This window comes from Macaca mulatta, chromosome 1 (assembly GCF_049350105.2).
Source record: "Macaca mulatta isolate MMU2019108-1 chromosome 1, T2T-MMU8v2.0, whole genome shotgun sequence".
Taxonomy (NCBI): Eukaryota; Metazoa; Chordata; class Mammalia; order Primates; family Cercopithecidae; genus Macaca; species Macaca mulatta.
In genome coordinates this window covers 230,461,305-230,479,009 of record NC_133406.1, presented here as the reverse complement: position 1 = coordinate 230,479,009, position 17,705 = coordinate 230,461,305, and the positions used below count along the sequence as shown (strand labels likewise).

At 40.7% G+C, this 17,705-nt stretch overlaps 1 protein-coding gene and 1 long non-coding RNA gene across 27 annotated transcripts in view; both read left to right on the top strand.

Annotated features, from left to right (window-relative positions):
• The window catches only part of KIF1B (kinesin family member 1B), a 176,983-nt gene that overhangs the window by 46,827 nt on the left and 112,451 nt on the right, over nt 1-17,705 (top strand). For 19 of the 26 annotated variants that reach the window (XM_015150167.3, XM_015150026.3, XM_077974444.1 and 16 more), the window contains exons 4-9: nt 1,596-1,775; nt 5,273-5,338; nt 10,727-10,905; nt 11,495-11,606; nt 15,467-15,544; nt 16,236-16,301. In XM_015150167.3, the coding sequence (XP_015005653.1) occupies nt 1,596-1,775; nt 5,273-5,338; nt 10,727-10,905; nt 11,495-11,606; nt 15,467-15,544; nt 16,236-16,301 (681 nt within the window). Of the gene's footprint in view, nt 1-1,595; nt 1,776-5,272; nt 5,339-10,726; nt 10,906-11,494; nt 11,607-15,466; nt 15,545-16,235; nt 16,302-17,025; nt 17,044-17,705 lie in introns of all 26 variants that reach the window. The other 7 variants (XM_077974451.1, XM_077974412.1, XM_077974431.1 and 4 more) reach the window with 1 other exon arrangement.
• Nucleotides 11,954-13,494, top strand: LOC144336363 (uncharacterized). The gene is made up of 2 exons (XR_013408088.1): nt 11,954-13,115; nt 13,421-13,494. It is a non-coding gene; the product is annotated as an uncharacterized LOC144336363 (long non-coding RNA).

Genomic DNA, 17,705 nt, shown 5'->3' with positions numbered 1-17,705 from the left:
TTGGCCAGGCTGGTCTCGAGCTTCTGACCTTAAGTGATCCGCCCGTGTCTGCCTCCCAAAGTGCTGGGATTACAGGTGTGAGCCACTGCGCCTGGCCGGAAATGCCAAATTAAAATTGCTTAGAGTACTGTTAATTTTAAGTTGAATTTTGAGGAAATGGCCAGCAAGATTGGAATGACTACAGAGAAATTGTTTTTTTTGTTGTTGTTGTTAACCAGGCTTGTCTTGAACTCCTGACCTCCTGATCCACCTGTCTTGGTCTCCCAAAATGTTGGGATTAAAGGCGTGAGCCACCACGCCTGGCCAATTTTTTTTTTTTAAATTGTGGTAGAGCAATGCGGGTTTTGAACATTTTGAAAGATGAAACCCTGCCTCTACTAAAAATTCCAAAAAAAAAAAAAAAAAATTAGTTGGGCTTGGTAGTGGGTGCTTGTAATCTCAGCTACTTGGGAGGCTGAGGCAGGTGAATTGCTTGAACCCAGGAGGTGGAGGTTGCAGTGAGCCGAGATTGCACCTCTGCACTCCAGCCTGGGTGATGGAAGGTGACTCTGTCTCAAAAAAAAAAAAAAAAAAGGAAAGAGGCTGCAGATCCACAAGGGAATTCCCCCAAAAGATTACCAATATTTAGGAAAATGCAGAGTAGGGCCCTTCCTGGCACCCTTACTCAGTGTGGAACCCCAAATGTTGCTGCTTCTTAGGGATTGTTGATAGAGTTTACTTCTGCATCGTTCATCACTTTGTTATATGTTTTTGGTTTTATTTTTCCTGTTTTGTATTTATTTATTGTTTTTAGACTGAGTCTCACTGCATTGCCTAGGCTGGAGGGCAGTGGCGTGATCTCAGCTCACTGCAACCTACATCTCCCGGGTTCAAGCAGTTCTCCTGCTTTGGCCTCCTGAGTAGCTGGGATTACAGGCGGGTGCCACCACACCTGGCTAATTTTTTGAATTTTTAGTAGAGATGGAGTTTCGCCATGTTGGCCAGGCTGGTCTCGAACTCCTGTCCTCAAGTGATCTGCCCACCTTGGCCTCCCAGAGTGATAGGATTACAGGCATGAGCCACTTGTGCCCGGCCCTGGGGAATAGATGTCAATAAACTATTGACAAAGCCTAATTGTCAAGGGAAGGGACTGAGAAGGGGATTGGAAACGCTGTTTCCTGAAAGCTATGTTTATTGAGAAACAGCCCAGTAGCTGGAATGAGTTCAAAGAAGTATTTTTATATGTGGACTTTGACCAATGACAATTTATTGTCATTTTCCACTTAAGAAAATCTTGGCTCTGTGAATGAGTGATACTTTTAAGGTTATAGAAAACGAAATGTAATCATGCCAGATAATTTTATATAGCTATTTTTATGTATGACTGACCTGGATGACTGTGATAGTGCATGTGTTTGTGAGTGTGTGTGTGTGTGTGCGTGCACGTGTATTTAATGAGAAAAGTAAACTTGTGTATAGGGGGCTTAAAAAATGTGTAGTGAATTTTAGGTGACTGTTCTGATTCCAGACGCTTTTGTTTATTATGGAAGCAATCAAGTAAGTATAGGAAGAAATACGAATAAAAGGTCATTTATTTCTCCTTTTACTCTTTACAGCCCGAAGATCCCTGTTTTGCATCTCAAAACCGTGTGTACAATGACATTGGCAAGGAAATGCTCTTACACGCCTTTGAGGGATATAATGTCTGTATATTTGCCTATGGGCAGACTGGTGCTGGAAAATCTTATACAATGATGGGTAAACAAGAAGAAAGCCAGGCTGGCATCATTCCACAGGTGAAAAACAAAACAAAACACAAATTTTCTCTTCATTATTACTGTTAGTCTTAAATTGCTTTAACAGTTATTTTTATTTGACGAACATTTATTCGGGGATTATTTTATGTCAGGCACAAAGATGAACAACCCATTATTTTCCCTCAGAAGAGCTTACAGTTGAATGGGAAGGATTGACATGTACACATGTCTGTCATTAAAGGTGGGAAAGTCAGTGTTTTGTAATGATTTTGCCATATATCCAATGCCATATTATTTTATCATTTGAAAAGTGTTACCAGCTTGTTAAAGCTCTGTTCTAAGTCCTGGAGATCCCTGGGGAATATTGTTGATCTGATTTTTTTCCAAATTCCATCACCTCTGAAGAATGTGATTATTTTTTGTTTTTTTGATGGCCTTATTCGGAGATACTTTCATTTTATTTTCCTAATTTAATAGTATTACTTTAAACGTCAAACACTCTGAGATTCTCCCTCTTTTTTTTTAGAGCAGTTAATATTACTGGATTTGATCCTTTATTGTTTGGGAATGAAGAAGAGTTCTGACATAGATATTTATTTATTTTTATTTTCATTATTTTTTTCACTTAGGATTTAATGGTGAAAGACATAAGTATTTAAAAAGAACTTCATTATTTACTTATTTATTTGAGACGGGGTCTCACTCTGTTGCTCATGCTGGAGTGTGGTGGTGTGATCATGGCTCACTGAGGCCTTGACCTCCCAGGCTCAAGTGATCCTCCTGCCTTAGCCTCCAGAGTAGCTGGGACTACAGCAATGTGCCACCACACCTAGCTAATTTTTTAATTAAAAAAAAATTTTTTTTTGAGACAGAGTCTCGCTCTGTTGCCCAGGCTGGAGTGCAGTGGCTCCATCTTGGCTTACTGCAACCTCTGCCTCCTGGGTTCAAGCGATTCTCCTGCCTCAGCCTCCCGAGTAGCTGGGACAATAGGTGCCTGCCACCATGCCCAGCCATTTTTAGTAGAGACGGGGTTTCACCATGTTGGTCAGGCTGGTCTGAATCTCCTGACCTCAGGCAGTCTGCCCGCCTCGGCCTCCCAAAGTGCAGGGATCACAGGCATGAGCCACCATGCCCAGCCTTTAAAATTTTTTTGTAGAGACAGGGTCTCACCATGTTGTGCAGGCTGGTCTCAAACTCCTGGGCTCAGGATGATCTGCCTACCTTGACTTCTGGAAGTGCTGGGATTACAGACATGAGCCACTGTGCGGGGCCTAAAAACTTAAGAAAAAAAAAGATTAAGTGAGAAGATTGTATTTAAAATTTTCCTTTTATAGTCATGCATCACTTAAGGGTTGGGGTACATTTTGAGAAATGCATCATTAGTTGTTAGGTGCTTTTGTCATTGTACAAACATCATAGAGTGTACTTACACAAACCCTACAAGGTATAAACTACTGCATACCTAGACTACATTGTATAGCCTGTTGCTCCGAGGCTGTCAACGTGTGTAGCATGTTACTGTACTGAATAGGCAATTATAATAGAATGGTATTTGTGTATCTAAACTAGAAAAGTACAGTAAAAACATGATATAAAAGATTTAAAATGGCACACCTGCATAGTGCTCTTACAATGGAGCTTGCAGGACTGGAAGTTGCTCTGGGTGAGTCAGTGAGTGAGTGGTGAGTGAATGTGAAGGCCTAGGACATTGCTGTACACTATTGTAGACTTTATAAATGCTGCACACTTAGGCTACACTAAATTTAGTTTTAGAAACAGTTTCCTTTCAATAATAAATTAACCTTAGTTAAATTACTGTAACCTTTTTACTTTATAAACTTTAAAAATTTTTAAACTTTCTGATCCTTTTATAATAACCTTTAGTTTAAAACACAAACAGGCCCAGCATGGTGGCTGACGCCTGTAATCCCATCACTTTGGGAGGCCAAGGCAGGTGGATACCAGAGGTCAGGAGTTTGAGACCAGCCTGACCAACATGGTGAAACCCCATGTCTACTAAAAATACAAAAAAATGAACCGGGCATGGTGGCACATGCCTGTAATCCCAGCTTCTTGGGAGGCTGAGGCAGGAGAATTGCTTGAACCCAGGAAACGGAGGTTGCAGTGAGCCGAGATCGCGCCATTATACTTTAGCATGGTCAGCAAGAGTGAAACTCCGTCTCAAAAAAAAAAAAAAAAAAAACAAAAACCACACACACAAACACATTGTACAGCTGTACAAAAATGTTTTCTTTCTTCATATTCTTATTCTATAAGCTTTTTTGTATTTTTTAGTTTTTTTTTTTCTTGAGACAGAGTCTTGCTTTGTCACCTAGACTGGAGTACAGTGGCGCTGTCTCACTCACTGCAGTCTCCGCTTCCTGGGTTCAATCAATTCTTGTGCCTCAGCCTCCTGAGAGCTGGGACTACAGGCACGTACCACCACGTCTGGCTAATTTTTGTATTTTTAGTAGAGACGGGGTTTCACAATGTTGGCCGGGCTGGTCTTGAACTCTTGGCCTCAAGTGATCTGCCTGCCTTGGCCTCCCAAAGTGCTGAGATTTATAGGCGTGAGCCACTGCACCTGGCCAAATTTTTTTTTTTAAAGACAGAGTTTCACTCTTCTTACCCAGGCTGAAGTGTAGTAGCACAATCTTGGCTCACTGCAACCTACGCCTCCAGGGTTCAAGCTATTCTCCTGCTTCAGCCTCCAGAATAGCTGGGACTATTTTTGTATTTTTAGTAGAGATGGGGTTTCACCATGTTGGCCAAGATGTTCTCGATCTCCTGACCTTATGATCTGCCTGCCTTGGCCTCCAGAAGTGCTGGGATTACAGGCATGAGCCACCACTCCCAGCCCAAATTTTTAATTTTTGAAAAAAAATTTAAACTTTTTTTTTTTTTTTTTTGAGACGGAGTCTGGCTCTGTCGCCCAGGCTGGAGTGCAGTGGCCGGATCTCAGCTCACTGCAAGCTCTGCCTCCCGGGTTTGCGCCATTCTCCTACCTCAGCCTCCCGAGTAGCTGGGACTACAGGCGCCTGCCACCTCGCCCGGCTAGTTTTTTGTATTTTTTTAGTAGAGACAGGGTTTCACCGTGTTAGCCAGGATGGTCTCGATCTCCTGACCTCGCGATCCTCCCGTCTCGGCCTCCCAAAGTGCTGGGATTACAGGCTTGAGCCACCGCGCCTGGCCAAAAAATTTAAACTTTTTTGTTAAAAACTAAGATACACATTTATTAGCCTAGGCCTACACAGGGTCAGTATCATCAAGATATCACTAGGTGATAGGAATTTTCCAGCTTTCTTATAATCTTAGGGGGATCACTCTCATATATGCAGTCCATCATTGACCGAATCATGGTTATGCGGTGCATGACTGACTTTATTCTAAGCATTAATCATATCTTGATGTTTATGACATAATATGTTTTGAGACAGAGTGAGAAAGGACGTCTGGCTAATTCATTGAGCATGCATGGATAACTTAATACTCCTCTCATTTGGGCTATTCATGCCTCTCTCATTCTGCTTCCCTAGTTATGTGAAGAACTCTTTGAGAAAATCAATGACAACTGTAATGAAGAAATGTCTTACTCTGTAGAGGTGAGTACAGCCGTGAGTTGACACCATAGGCCCTTGTTTTCCATTCTCTCAAGCATCACTTAAATGGCTCCAAATTATGACTGTGGTACAGATCACTTTACCGTTCCTTCATTTTTGTCCTTTTAGGCTATTTCTGGGTTTGGGGTATAATGAATAGTGTCCTGCTTTAATCTTTTTTTGGGGGAGTGCCTGGTGGTGACAGGGTCTCACTCTTGCCCAGGCCCTGGAGTGCAGTGGCATGATCACAGCTCACTGCAGCCTTGACCTTCTGGGCCCAAGCGATCTTACCCCCTCAGCTTCTCAAATAGTTGGGACAACAGGTGTGTGCCACCACCACCCCTGGATACTTGATTTTTTTGTAGAGATGGAGTTTCCCTATGTTGCCCAGGTTGGTGTTGAACTCTTGGGCTCAAGCAATCTTGCCTCCTCCACCTCTGAAAGTACTAGGGTTACAGTGTGAATCACTGAGCCCAGCCACAATTGAATCTTTGTTGATAAGTCTGTGCATTTATTTTCAGTTATTATCTTTTGTATGTTTCTTGGTTTTTAAATAATACATTTGAATTGCCAAATGCCTTTTTGGAAAGTAATGCTGTGTAACAGTTTTCAATCACATCAGGAGGGTGTAAGCACCCACTGTGTCCTTGCCAACATTTTTCAGTTTTTTAATCTTTGCTAATTTGATAATGTAAGTATTCTCTTACTTAAATTTGAATTTCTTTGATTATTAGTGTGGTTGAACATCTTGTAAATTATGCATATGCTTGTTCGTATGCATTGGGTTCACAATGTTTTTCTGATTCATTTGTGGGAACTCTTCTCCTTTAATATTGTTAATAATGGTTTTTGACAGGCATAGGTTTTAAATATATATAATCAAATATTCCCCTTTCCTACTTTTTAAATTGCTAATAAAAACTTGGAAAGTAATTATCCATCCTGTGTTTACCCTGGCTCTTTCATGAAGTCTATAGAATTACTTTATACACATTTACTTATTTGATAAATATTCTTTCTGTTTTGTATGTGCTTTAAGAAGCTGTTTTGGGGCTCACACCTGTGATCCCAGCACTTCGGGAGGTGAATGGATCACTTGAGGCCAGGAGTTTGAGACCAGCGTGGCCAACCTGGCAAAACTCCGTCTCTACTAAAAACACAAAAAAATTAGCTGGCTGTGGTGGTGCACACCTGTAATCCCAGTGACTCAGGAGGCTGAGGCAGGAGAATCCTTTGAACTCGGTGAGGCAGAGGTTGCAGTGAGCCAAGATCATGCCAGTGCACCCAGCCTGGAGTCTGTCTCAAAAAAAAGAAAGTAACTGCTGTTTCTCTCTCTCCCTCCCTCTCTCTCTCACCCCCCACCCGCCACCACACCCTTTTTTGGTATTCACTTTCATAGTAACTGAAATTATTAAAGTGTTCTGTTACCATGAGTCTGTTTTGAAAAAATAGGCTGCCTTTTAAGCAATCTCGAGATTTTTTTTCTTTTCTTTTTGGCATATGTTGTGATTCTCTGTGGGCTTACAGCATTTCATTCCTAGTTAATTCATTTAATTGCTTTGGAGTTTTTTCTTCACTTATAAGGTGTTGCATAAATGTGTAAATTCTAAGGAATTCTGTCTTGTGACTGTCATATACCAAAAAGAGAATGTGCTGCCCTAAGCATATTTTCATTAAAATGAATTTTCTGATTGTCCCATAGTTACACTTTTTTTGAATCAGGTGATAGAATTTTTGAGCTTACAGATAATAAAAGAAGATGCTCTTTTCTTTCTTATTCGAGTTCCCAGGCTTAACTTGGAGTGGAGCATAGGTTCCTAATTGACACTGTGGTTTCTTGCTACATTTGCGGGACCTCTCTACCTGCCTCTTTTACTTCCTTCCCTGTTTACTCTGCTTCACCCATACTGGCTTTTTTGCTGTTTCAAGAACATTCCAGAAACATTCCTGCTTCAAGGCCTCTACATTTACTTCTCTTCCTGCCTGAAATGTTGTTCGCTTGTATGTCATTTTCACTTAAGTTTCTCACGTTCTTCAAGTCTGCTTAAATCACATTCTTCAAGTCTGCTTAAATCACACACTCTCAGTGAGGCTTACCTTGACTACCTTATTTAATACTGTATCTTGCCCTTTACCCCACATCCTGAGCTCTCTTCCCCTGTTCTATTTTCTTTTTTCCATCGTACTCATCATGTTCTAACATGCTTTCTCAGTTACTTATTTTTTATGTTTGTTGTTTATGATCAGTGTCCCTTGCTAGAAGCATAAGCTCACTGGGGGAGGGTTCTTTGTCTGTTTTATTTAGTGATGTATACCAATTGCCTAGTGCCTATAAGAGAACAGTCCTCAGTGAGTTGGATTTGCCAGGTCGCATCTGGAGTGGTTAGTGCAGAAGTAAAAGAAATGATGGCTTTGGATGGATTCACATATCAGAGAATAAGGAATGAAGCACATGAACTTTTACCCAGATTATTTGGGTTCTCTTTGTCTCACATTTGTGTGAAAAGGGACGAGTGTTCCAAAAGATGTAATATATTCCAGGGATTCAGGATTGTATGTACACATTTAAGTACAAAGCAACGATTGAAGAATCATCTCACTTTCTAGGATGACTTCCTGTCAGAAAGAATATTTATTGTTCTGTTATTTTACTCTCATAATAGATTAATTGCTTTAGCTTTCAGGGTTGTCTTTTTTTTTTGGAGACGGAGTCTCACTCTCACCCAGGCTGGAGTACAGTGGCATGGTATTTGCTCACTGCAACCTCCGCCTCCCAGGTTCAAGCAATTCTCCTGCCTCAGGCTCCTGAGAGGCTGGGATTACAGGCGCCTGCCAGCGCACCTGGCTAATTTTCTGTATTTTTAGTAGACACAGGATTTCACCAGTTGTCCAAGCTGGTCTCGAACTCTTGACCTCGTGATCCGCCTGCCTTGGCCTCCCAAAGTGCTGGGATTATAGGTGTGAGCCGCTGCACCTGACTTTTTTTTCTTTTCTTTTTCTTTTTAAGACAAGGTCTTGTTCTGTTACCCAGACTGGAATGCAATGGTGCAAACAGGGCTCACTGCAGCCTTGACCTCCTGGGCTCAGTGATCTTCCTGCCTCAGCCTCCTGAGTTATTTGCACCACAAGCATCTGCCACAGTGCGTGACTCCCAAAGTGCTGAGATTACAGGAATGAGCTACTGCATCTGGCCAAGTTCTCAATTTTTTTAAATGGATTTTATTATTTTATTTTATTTTTTATTTATTTTTAGAGACAGAATCTCACTGTCACCCAGGCTGGAGTGCAGTGGCATGATCTCGGCTTACTGCATCACCAACCTCCTGGGCTTGAGTGATCCTCCCATCTCAGCCTCCCGAGTAGCTGGGACCACAGGCACACACTACCATGCCTGGCTAATTCTTTGTATTTTTGGTAGAGATGAGGTTTTACCATGTTACCCAGGTTGGTCTCGAACTCCTGAGCTCAAGCAATCTGCCCACCTCGACCTCCCAAAGTGCAGGGATTCCAGGGGTGAGCCAACACGTCCGACCTTTAATTGATTTTAAAATACAAAATAAGGCCGGGTGTGGTGGCTCACGCCTGGAATCCCTGCACTTTGGGAGGCTGAGATGGGAGGATTGCTTGAGCCCAGGAGTTCAAGACCAGCCTGGGCAACACGGTGAGACCATGTTTCTGCAAAAAAATTTTTTTTTCATTAGCTAGGTGTGGTGTTATGTGCCTGTAGTCCCAGTTACTCCAGTGACTGAGGCAGGAGGATTGCTTAAGCCCAGGAAGTCGAGGCTGCAGTGAGCCGTGTTTGAGCCATTGCACTCTAGCCTGGGTGACAGAGTAAGATACAGTCTCAAAAAATATATAAAAATAAAAATAAAATACAGTATAAAAATACAGTTAGAGACTGAATGAAAGAAAACGGCAATAGAAATGGAATTAAGGTTCCATTCCAGATACTCTGAAAATGTGTCCATAGACATTTAAAGTTTAAAAATGCAGGAGCCGTAGTGTAAGCTTGAATAGCTCCATGATACAGAAGGATCTGTTTCCTGGGTAGCATCATAATGTGGCCTATTGTGATGAATTTACCCTAGTTTAGAGCCTTGTTTGCTTAGAAATCTGATTTTGTAGATTCATCAAGAAAAGGACTGTCCTTAAAAGTTAAGACTTGAGTAAAGCTCATTTGACTGATGTTATGAAACCAACTTGTTGGTTTGTTAACTTTCCCATGAGAAATAACTATTACTAAGGCTAGAACACTCAAGCCATTTGCAAGACTATTTAATATATTATCTTTCTGTGGACAGACCTCTCTGTTGGAACCGTGTTGGTTGTTTGGTGTGCATGGAATTAGAGGGAGAGGAGTTGCTTAGATACGTGTTTAATTGCCCCGGGTTAAGAAATGATAGCTTAATGCATTAATCACCATGATCGAATGGTCCTGCCAATGAGACAAGAATTTATGAAGTGTGTTGTCTGAGGCTTCTTTCTCCCTCACAGATCTTGGATAGGTCCTGCCACCACCAGCTTTCATGCTGGTCAACCCTCATCTCTTCTGGTGGATACATTGTCCATAGTAACAGTCTGGTGAGCTTTAAAGAATTAGCATCACCTGTCTGTTTTGTCTTCTCTGCTCTCTAATATTTATATTGTTCCTTGGTTTTAACTCTAATAGAAGTCTTATTTCCAAGTTCTTGGAGTAACCTCAATGCAAATCCCAGTTACTGACAATAGTATACATTTTAAAAAACATTGATAACTGATAAATTGCTACTCAAATATCTTTTAGCAGTCACTACATTCCAGAGATAATCTGTTTACCTCTCCCTTACAGAGAAAGTCTGAAGGCTGGTTTTACCCTATGCAGTGTGATGATCTGTGTGTGTTGTTAATAGAATAAAAGTGCCTAGGGTTATGGCATTTAACTTTGTAAAGGTTGCTGATCTCTAATTTTAGAACTTTTAATAAAAGTTAAAAAAAATTTTTTGTTCTGTATGTGATTTCTTTTGTTTTCTTTTTCTTTTCTTTTCTTTTTCTTTTTTTTTTTTTTTTTAAGACAGAGTCTCACTCTGTCACCCAGGCTGAAGTGCAGTGGTGTGATCTCGGCTCACTCCAACCTCCACCTCCCAGGTACAGGTGATTTCTCCTGCCTTAGCCTCCCGAGTAGCTGAGACTACAGGCATGCGCCACCACGCCTGACTCCTTTTTGTATTTTTAGTAGAGACGGGATTTCACCATGTTGGCCAGGCTGGTCTCGAACTCCTAGTTCGAGTGATCTCAAGTGATCCGCCCTCCTTGGCCTCCCAAAGTGTTGGGATTACAGGCATGAGCCACCGCACCCGGCCTCTGTATGTGATTTCTTTTTCTCTCTAATTCACTTTACTAATTTGTTCATAGGTGAGCTACATGGAAATTTACTGTGAGAGAGTACGAGATTTGCTGAATCCAAAAAACAAGGGTAATTTGCGTGTGCGTGAACACCCACTTCTTGGACCCTATGTGGAGGATCTGTCCAAGTTGGCAGTTACTTCCTACACAGACATTGCTGACCTCATGGATGCTGGGAACAAAGCCAGGTATGGTGGGAAATAGAGTAATGACTGAGGTCTTTGGCACCTTTTGAGGTCCTTTTTTCCCAGTTAAGTGTTTGAAGCCACATTTATAGCTATGAAAGTTGCTTTTATTGTAGAGTCCTCTGATCCTTTGACTGTGTTGTAACAGTGAGGGCTTCAGCGTGTTGGGTTAAGTGTCTTTCTTCCATCTAAACAGTGCATTGCTGAAACATGTTAGAGCTCTGGTTAAGTTTACTCTTAGGTTTTCATCAAGTCATGGTAAAATGTTAGTTACCATGTATATATGTGGCTATGGTAGTAATTGATTCTGGAATAAATGAGCACCAATAAAGAATAAAAATTAAATGCTTCATTGGTTTCTAAAGGGATAGCTGGAGTATGAAAAATGATTCTGATGGGGTGCCTTTGGAACTTGATGGGCTCACAAATAAGGCAGTATTGAGAGCAGTTGTGTAAGTGACAGTCTTGCAATCTGTGAATAAGTTTAAGACTATTGCTTGTGATTGTTATGCTTATAATGTGGAGCCTGCTGTCCATTTCAACTCTCATCTAAGAATTCCATTGTCACGTGGTCACCTTTATGTTTATTTAGGACAGTGGCAGCTACGAACATGAATGAAACAAGTAGCCGTTCCCACGCTGTGTTTACGATTGTTTTCACCCAGAAGAAACACGATAATGAGACCAACCTTTCCACTGAGAAGGTAGGAGAACTTCAGTCTGTAGGCTTGAGTTGTGAAGGATGGAGATTTTGAGAAGTCCCTTTTGTTGCCCTCTGCTGTTTGTGGAAGGTTGGGTGTTGGGGGGTGCTCTTTTACTTGATGGGGAGGGTGTTTTAAATTTTTCTTCCACCCTACACCAGTTTTCTGTATAGATTCTTAAATGAAGTTGCAAGATAGAGAATAGAGTTAGGAAAAAAAACAATCCAGGACTTTGGGTCTCAAAAACTACTCAATACAAGACATTTAAGCAGTCTTGTGGGAGAAAGTTCTTTCTTTTCTTCTTCTTGACTGAACCTTTTTATTATTACCATGTTAGTTGCCTTTGGTATGTGTATTCTTTTTTTTTTTTTTTTTTTTTTGAGCTATGATACTGTTATAGTGGGATTAAATGTTTAAGCAAATGATATGTTTTATTCCTGGAAAGTAACTCCACAACAGTTCTGATGTTCTTCAAATACCTTTCTTGCTTATTGATTTTTCATTTTCTATAGTGGTTAAATGTCACAGACTTTAGAGTTAGATTGTTTGCTTTGAATTCTTATTCTGCCACTCTTCAGCTATGTTACTTTGCGCAAACTACTTAACCTCTTTGTTCCTCAGTTTCCCCATCCATAACAGCCTGATAGGATTGTTAAAAGGATTACATGTTAATATAGGTTAAGTGCATACAATAATGTCTGGCACAGAGTAGCCACTCAGTAATGTCAATCTTATTGTTAGTAATAAAAAATTTATGTTGAATACTACTCTATCTACATTCCTAAGAAGGATGCAACTGGATTTTTAAACTTGAAGTTAGGTTTATTGTACTGGCAATTATAAAAGATCCTTTGCCTTATAAAATCCTTTTGATACCACTGTCAACAACTATTAGAATCACCTTTTATTTGTTGACTTATTCCTAGCTGAAAATGATTTTTAAAAATATACTCCTGCTAGGCTGGGCGCAGTGGCTCACGCCTGTAATCCCAGCACTTTGGGAGGCCAAGGTGGGCGGATCAGGAGGTCAGGAGTTCGGGATCAGCCTGGCCAGCATGGTGAAACATTGTCTCTACTAAAAATACAAAAAAATTGGCTGGGCTTGCCGGGCGCGGTGGCTCAAGCCTGTAATCCCAGCACTTTGGGAGGCCGAGACGGGCGGATCACGAGGTCAGGAGATCGAGAGACGATCCCGGCTAACACGGTGAAACCCCGTCTCTACTAAAAAATACAAAAAAAATAGCTGGGCGAGGTGGCGGGCGCCTGTAGTCCCAGCTACTCGGGAGGCTGAGGCAGGAGAATGGCGTAAACCCGGGAGGCGGAGCTTGCAGTGAGCTGAGATCCGGCCACTGCACTCCAGCCTGGGTGACAGAGCAAGACTCCGTCTCAAAAAAAAAAAAAAAAAAAAAAAAAAAAAAAAATTGGCTGGGCGTGGTGGTGCATGCCTGTGGTCCCAGCTGTTCAAGAGGCTGAGGCAGGAGAATCGCTTGAACCCAGGAGGCAGAGGTTGCAGTGAGCCGAGATCGTGCCACTGCACTCCAGCATGGGTGACAGAGCGAGACTCTGTCTCAAAAAGAAAAACAAAAAACTCCTGCTGGGCACCGTGGCTCACACTTGTAATCCAAGCACTTTGGGAGGTTGAGGCAGGAGATCACCTGAGGTCAGGAGTTCGAGACCAGCCTGGTCAACACGGTGAAACCCAGTCTCTACTAAAAATACAAAAAATTAGCCGCTCATGGTGGTGTGTGCCAGTAATCCCAGCTACTCCAGAGGCTGAGGCAGGAGAATCGCTTGAACCTGGGAGGCGGAGAGTGCAGTGAGCTGAGGTCGTGCCATTGCACTTCAGCCTCGGTGATAAGAGCGAAACTTCATCTCAAAAAAAAAAAACAAACTTCTTATATAGGTGATCAAACAACTTGCTTAGCCAGAGGTTATAATGTTAGTGCTATTTATTAGTTAGTATTTATCTGAATGCCAGGAAAGAACATTGTATATAAAAATGTTTTGGCCGGGCGCGATGGCTGAAGCCTGTAATCTCAGCACTTTGGGAGGCCGAGACGGGCGGATCACGAGGTCAGGAGATCAAGACCATCCTGGTGAACATGGTGAAACCCCATCTCTACTAAAAAAAAAATACAAAAAAACTAGCTGGGTGAGGTGGCGGGCTCCTGTAGTCCTAGCTACTCGGGAGGCTGAGGCAGGAGAATGGCGTCAACCCAGGAGGCGGAGCTTGCAGTGAGCTGAGATCCGGCCACTGCACTCCAGCCTGGGCGACAGAGCGAGACTCCATCTCAAAAAAAAAAAAAAAAAATGTTTTTTGCCCTTTTCCCATGATGTCAAATCTACAAAATTAATGTTAATCCCATAATCATAGCTTTCCTGGTAGTCCATTTTGGATACTTTTGTCTAAACTTTCTTGAAGCTTTATTTTTTTACAACTTTATTGAGGTATTATTGAAGTATACAGTAAATGGCACATATTTAAAGCGTAAAATTTGGTCAGTTTTGACATATTTTTATACCTGTGAAACTAGTGCCACAATCCAGATAATGATAATTTCTATTATTCTCAAAAGTTGCCTCGTACCTGTTTGTAGTCTTTCTCTATATCCCTTCTACGGCAATCCCTGGGCAGTTCCGGACCTGCCTTTTGTCAGTATATATTAGTTTACATTTTCTAGAATTTTATATAAATGGAATCATAGAGTATGTGCTGTTTTTTTGTCTGGAATCTTTCACTTAGCATAGTGATTTTGAGATTCATCTATGTTGTTGTGTTTATCAATAGTTCCTTTTCATTGTTGATGAGTATTGCGTTATACAGATACACCACCGTTTATTAATTCAACTGTTGATGGACTTTTAAACTGTTCCCAGTTTTTGATTATTACAAATGAAGCTGCTGTGAATATTTGTGTACAAGTCTTTGTGTGGACATTTGTTTTTGTTCTCTTGGTAAATGCTTAGGAATAGGATGATTGAGTCTTACTGTAGCTCCTTAAGAAATGTCAAGTCCAGGCGCGGCGACTCACACCTGTAATCCTAGCACTATGGGAGGCTGAGGCGGGTGGATCATGAGGTCAGGAGTTTGAGACCAGCCTGGTGTACATGGCAAAATCCCATCTCTACTAAAAATACAAAAAGAAAAAATTAGCTGGACGTGGTGGTGGGCACCTGTAAGCTCAGCTACTCGGGAGGCTGAGGCGGGAGAATCGTTTGAACCCAGGAGGTGGAGATTGCAGTGAGCCAAGATCGCTCCATTGCACTCCAGCCTGGGTGACAGAGCAAGACTCTGTCTCAAAAAAAAAAAAAAAGGAATATCAAACTGTTTTCCAAAGTGATTGTACCATTTTACATTCCCACCAGCAATATGTGAGAGTTCCAGTTGCTTAAAGCTTCAGTTTTAGTATGCCATTTAATGAGTTGATGAGTTTTACTTATTTTTATAACATACTCTAGTAAACTATGTCGTGTTTATACTAAAGTTACTTTTTTTGAACCGTGGTAATTGCTATGAATTTTGTGCACGCTCTTTTTTTTCTAATTAAAAAAAATTTTTTTTTAAAGACACAGGGTCTTCTATGTTGCCAATCTGGAGTGTAGTAGACAGCTTTGAACTCCTGGGCTGAAAGGAGCTTCCCGAGTAGCTGGGACTACAGGCGTGTGCCACTGCACCTGCTGTGTGTGCTGTTTAAACTGACTCTGATAGGTGTTGTCTTGATCTTTTTGTGCCATATTTAAAAGCTCTAATACTTTTAGTTTTCTCCATACCTTAATCTTTTAAAAAGCATTCTGCCTCTAAATATTTCCTGTCTCTATCTTGCTTATTTTTTAATTGCTCCCATGTTACTGTTCTTTATCAGGTCAGTAAAATCAGCTTGGTGGATCTAGCAGGAAGTGAACGAGCTGATTCAACTGGTGCCAAAGGGACTCGATTAAAGGTATTTATTTTAGCAAATAAATGGCCTGATCAGTAAATGTTCTGTACCATGAGACAGCAAACCATGGCCACCACCTGTTTTTGTAAATAAAATTTTATTGAAACACAGCTACATACATTTGTTTATGTATTGTCTGTGGCTGCTTTTGCACTGCAATGGCAGTGTTGTGACAGAGACCATATGGCCCACAAAACCTGAAATAATTTTTGTCTGTCCTTTTATGGAAAAATTTTGCTGACTCCTGATCTGTAACTTCAATAGAAGGATAAGTTATCTAACTAAATAGTTAGGGAGGACATCATAGTCAGGGTGAGAGTTGAATTGCATTTTAAGGAACAGGCAGCATTTGGCTAGATGGAATTAAGACATGGCAATGGGAATAGGATATACAGTATTAAGATGTGAGAACAGAAGTTTCATGTTGATGAGTTGAGGGAAGAAGGCTGCACACATCTGTAAACTTTTGGAGCACAAACATCTCGAAGATACTTCAGGACTGTGAGTTAGGCCTGTGGTCTCAGCATGTTGTTATCAAGTGGAGAAGAGGATAGATTGAGGACTAAAGGTTGTTTTTAGAACTTGTAATAATGAAATATGCTAGCATATGGCAAATCATGTTTTATGTTGTATATGATATGACAGTAGTAGAAATTCTTCATCATCATTCTTTCATATTTGGTATTTATTTTAGGAAGGAGCAAATATTAATAAGTCTCTTACAACTTTGGGCAAAGTCATTTCAGCCTTGGCCGAGGTGGTAAGTTTTATGCTTCATTATAAGGGGAGTTGTGTCTGTTCAGCAAATATACTTGATGATATTTGATTATTGTTTATGAAGGCTGCCTTTTTGTGGCCCTTTTCTGTAATCTTGCCTTTCTCTTTTTAGAGCTTTTCAGATAAGATACTAGGTATAAAACAGTTTGACTTTGTACTGCAAGTAAAAGAGACTAAGGAGAACAAAAGTAAATATAGATCTGTAAAAACTAGAGCAAACACCTAAGGTTTGACTGATTTTTTTGAGCCTTGTTTTATGTCTATCACAAAAACCAAGTTGATTTATTGTCTCTTCTTTTCCTGTGTAATGTTTTCTGAGTAGGATGCAGTATCTTTTGGAGTATTTTGAGCAGTTTGGCTTTGGTGGATGCTGTTGATTTGAGAGCCAGTAGTAGGTTTTTTGTTTTGTTTTGTTTTTTTCCCAATAGTTTTGTTCTTTTCCTACTCCTTAATGGTAGAACAGTAAAGCTAAAACAAAAATTCTCTTTTTTTAATTAGGGGCTTCATTGCCTACATTATTTAAATTAGTCATTGTGTGTTTTAGTTTAGTTTAAAACCTCATTTTAATTGCTAAGAATTATGAAATGCTTTCTTGCTTGCCTTGGAGAAGTCATAATCTATGACATGAAATTTAAACAAAATCTCATTTTCTACTTGGAGGCTTATCCTGTGTTCTTGTTTTCTCTTTTAAATGCTTTCACCTGTAGGATAACTGCACTAGCAAGGTATGGTGGGGATTGGTAGAGATAAACTAGAATTGACTTTTATGTTTTAAATCTTCACCAGGATGTATGGTGACATAAGTAGGAATGGAACCTTTAAAAATGTTTTCATCATTTGTTTTCTGGCTCTGGAATTTAGAGTGGCTGTAAATTTAGAGTGACCACAAATCATGAGATTTCACACCAAAGTTAATTTATAGAACATTATATGCTTTGGAGAAGGAATTAAGAATAAAGGAACAAGGACGGGCATGGTGGCTTATGCCTGTAATCCCAGCACTTTGGGAGGCTGAGGCGGGCGGATCATTTGAGGTCAGAAGTTCTAGACCAGTCTGGCCAACATGGTGAAACCCCATCTCTACTAAAAATACAAAAATTAGGTGGGTGCGTGGTGCGTGCCCATAGTGTCCCGACTATTCACAGGTTTTAAACTGAGGTTTTAGGCCTCAAGGATTACATAGTGGAATGAAAGTTTGTTCCACTAATCTGAATGACCGAAAGGCTTAATTCTCCCTTGAGGTCTGTGCAATCTAAAATTGAACCTGCTATTGGAAATGACTTTCTGATTGGTGGATTGTGTGTCTGTGGGTAGAGTGGAATGAGATGATGTAGACATATTTGATAAGAGATGCTTCTTGCCTACTCCCTTACCTCCTCAAAAAAAA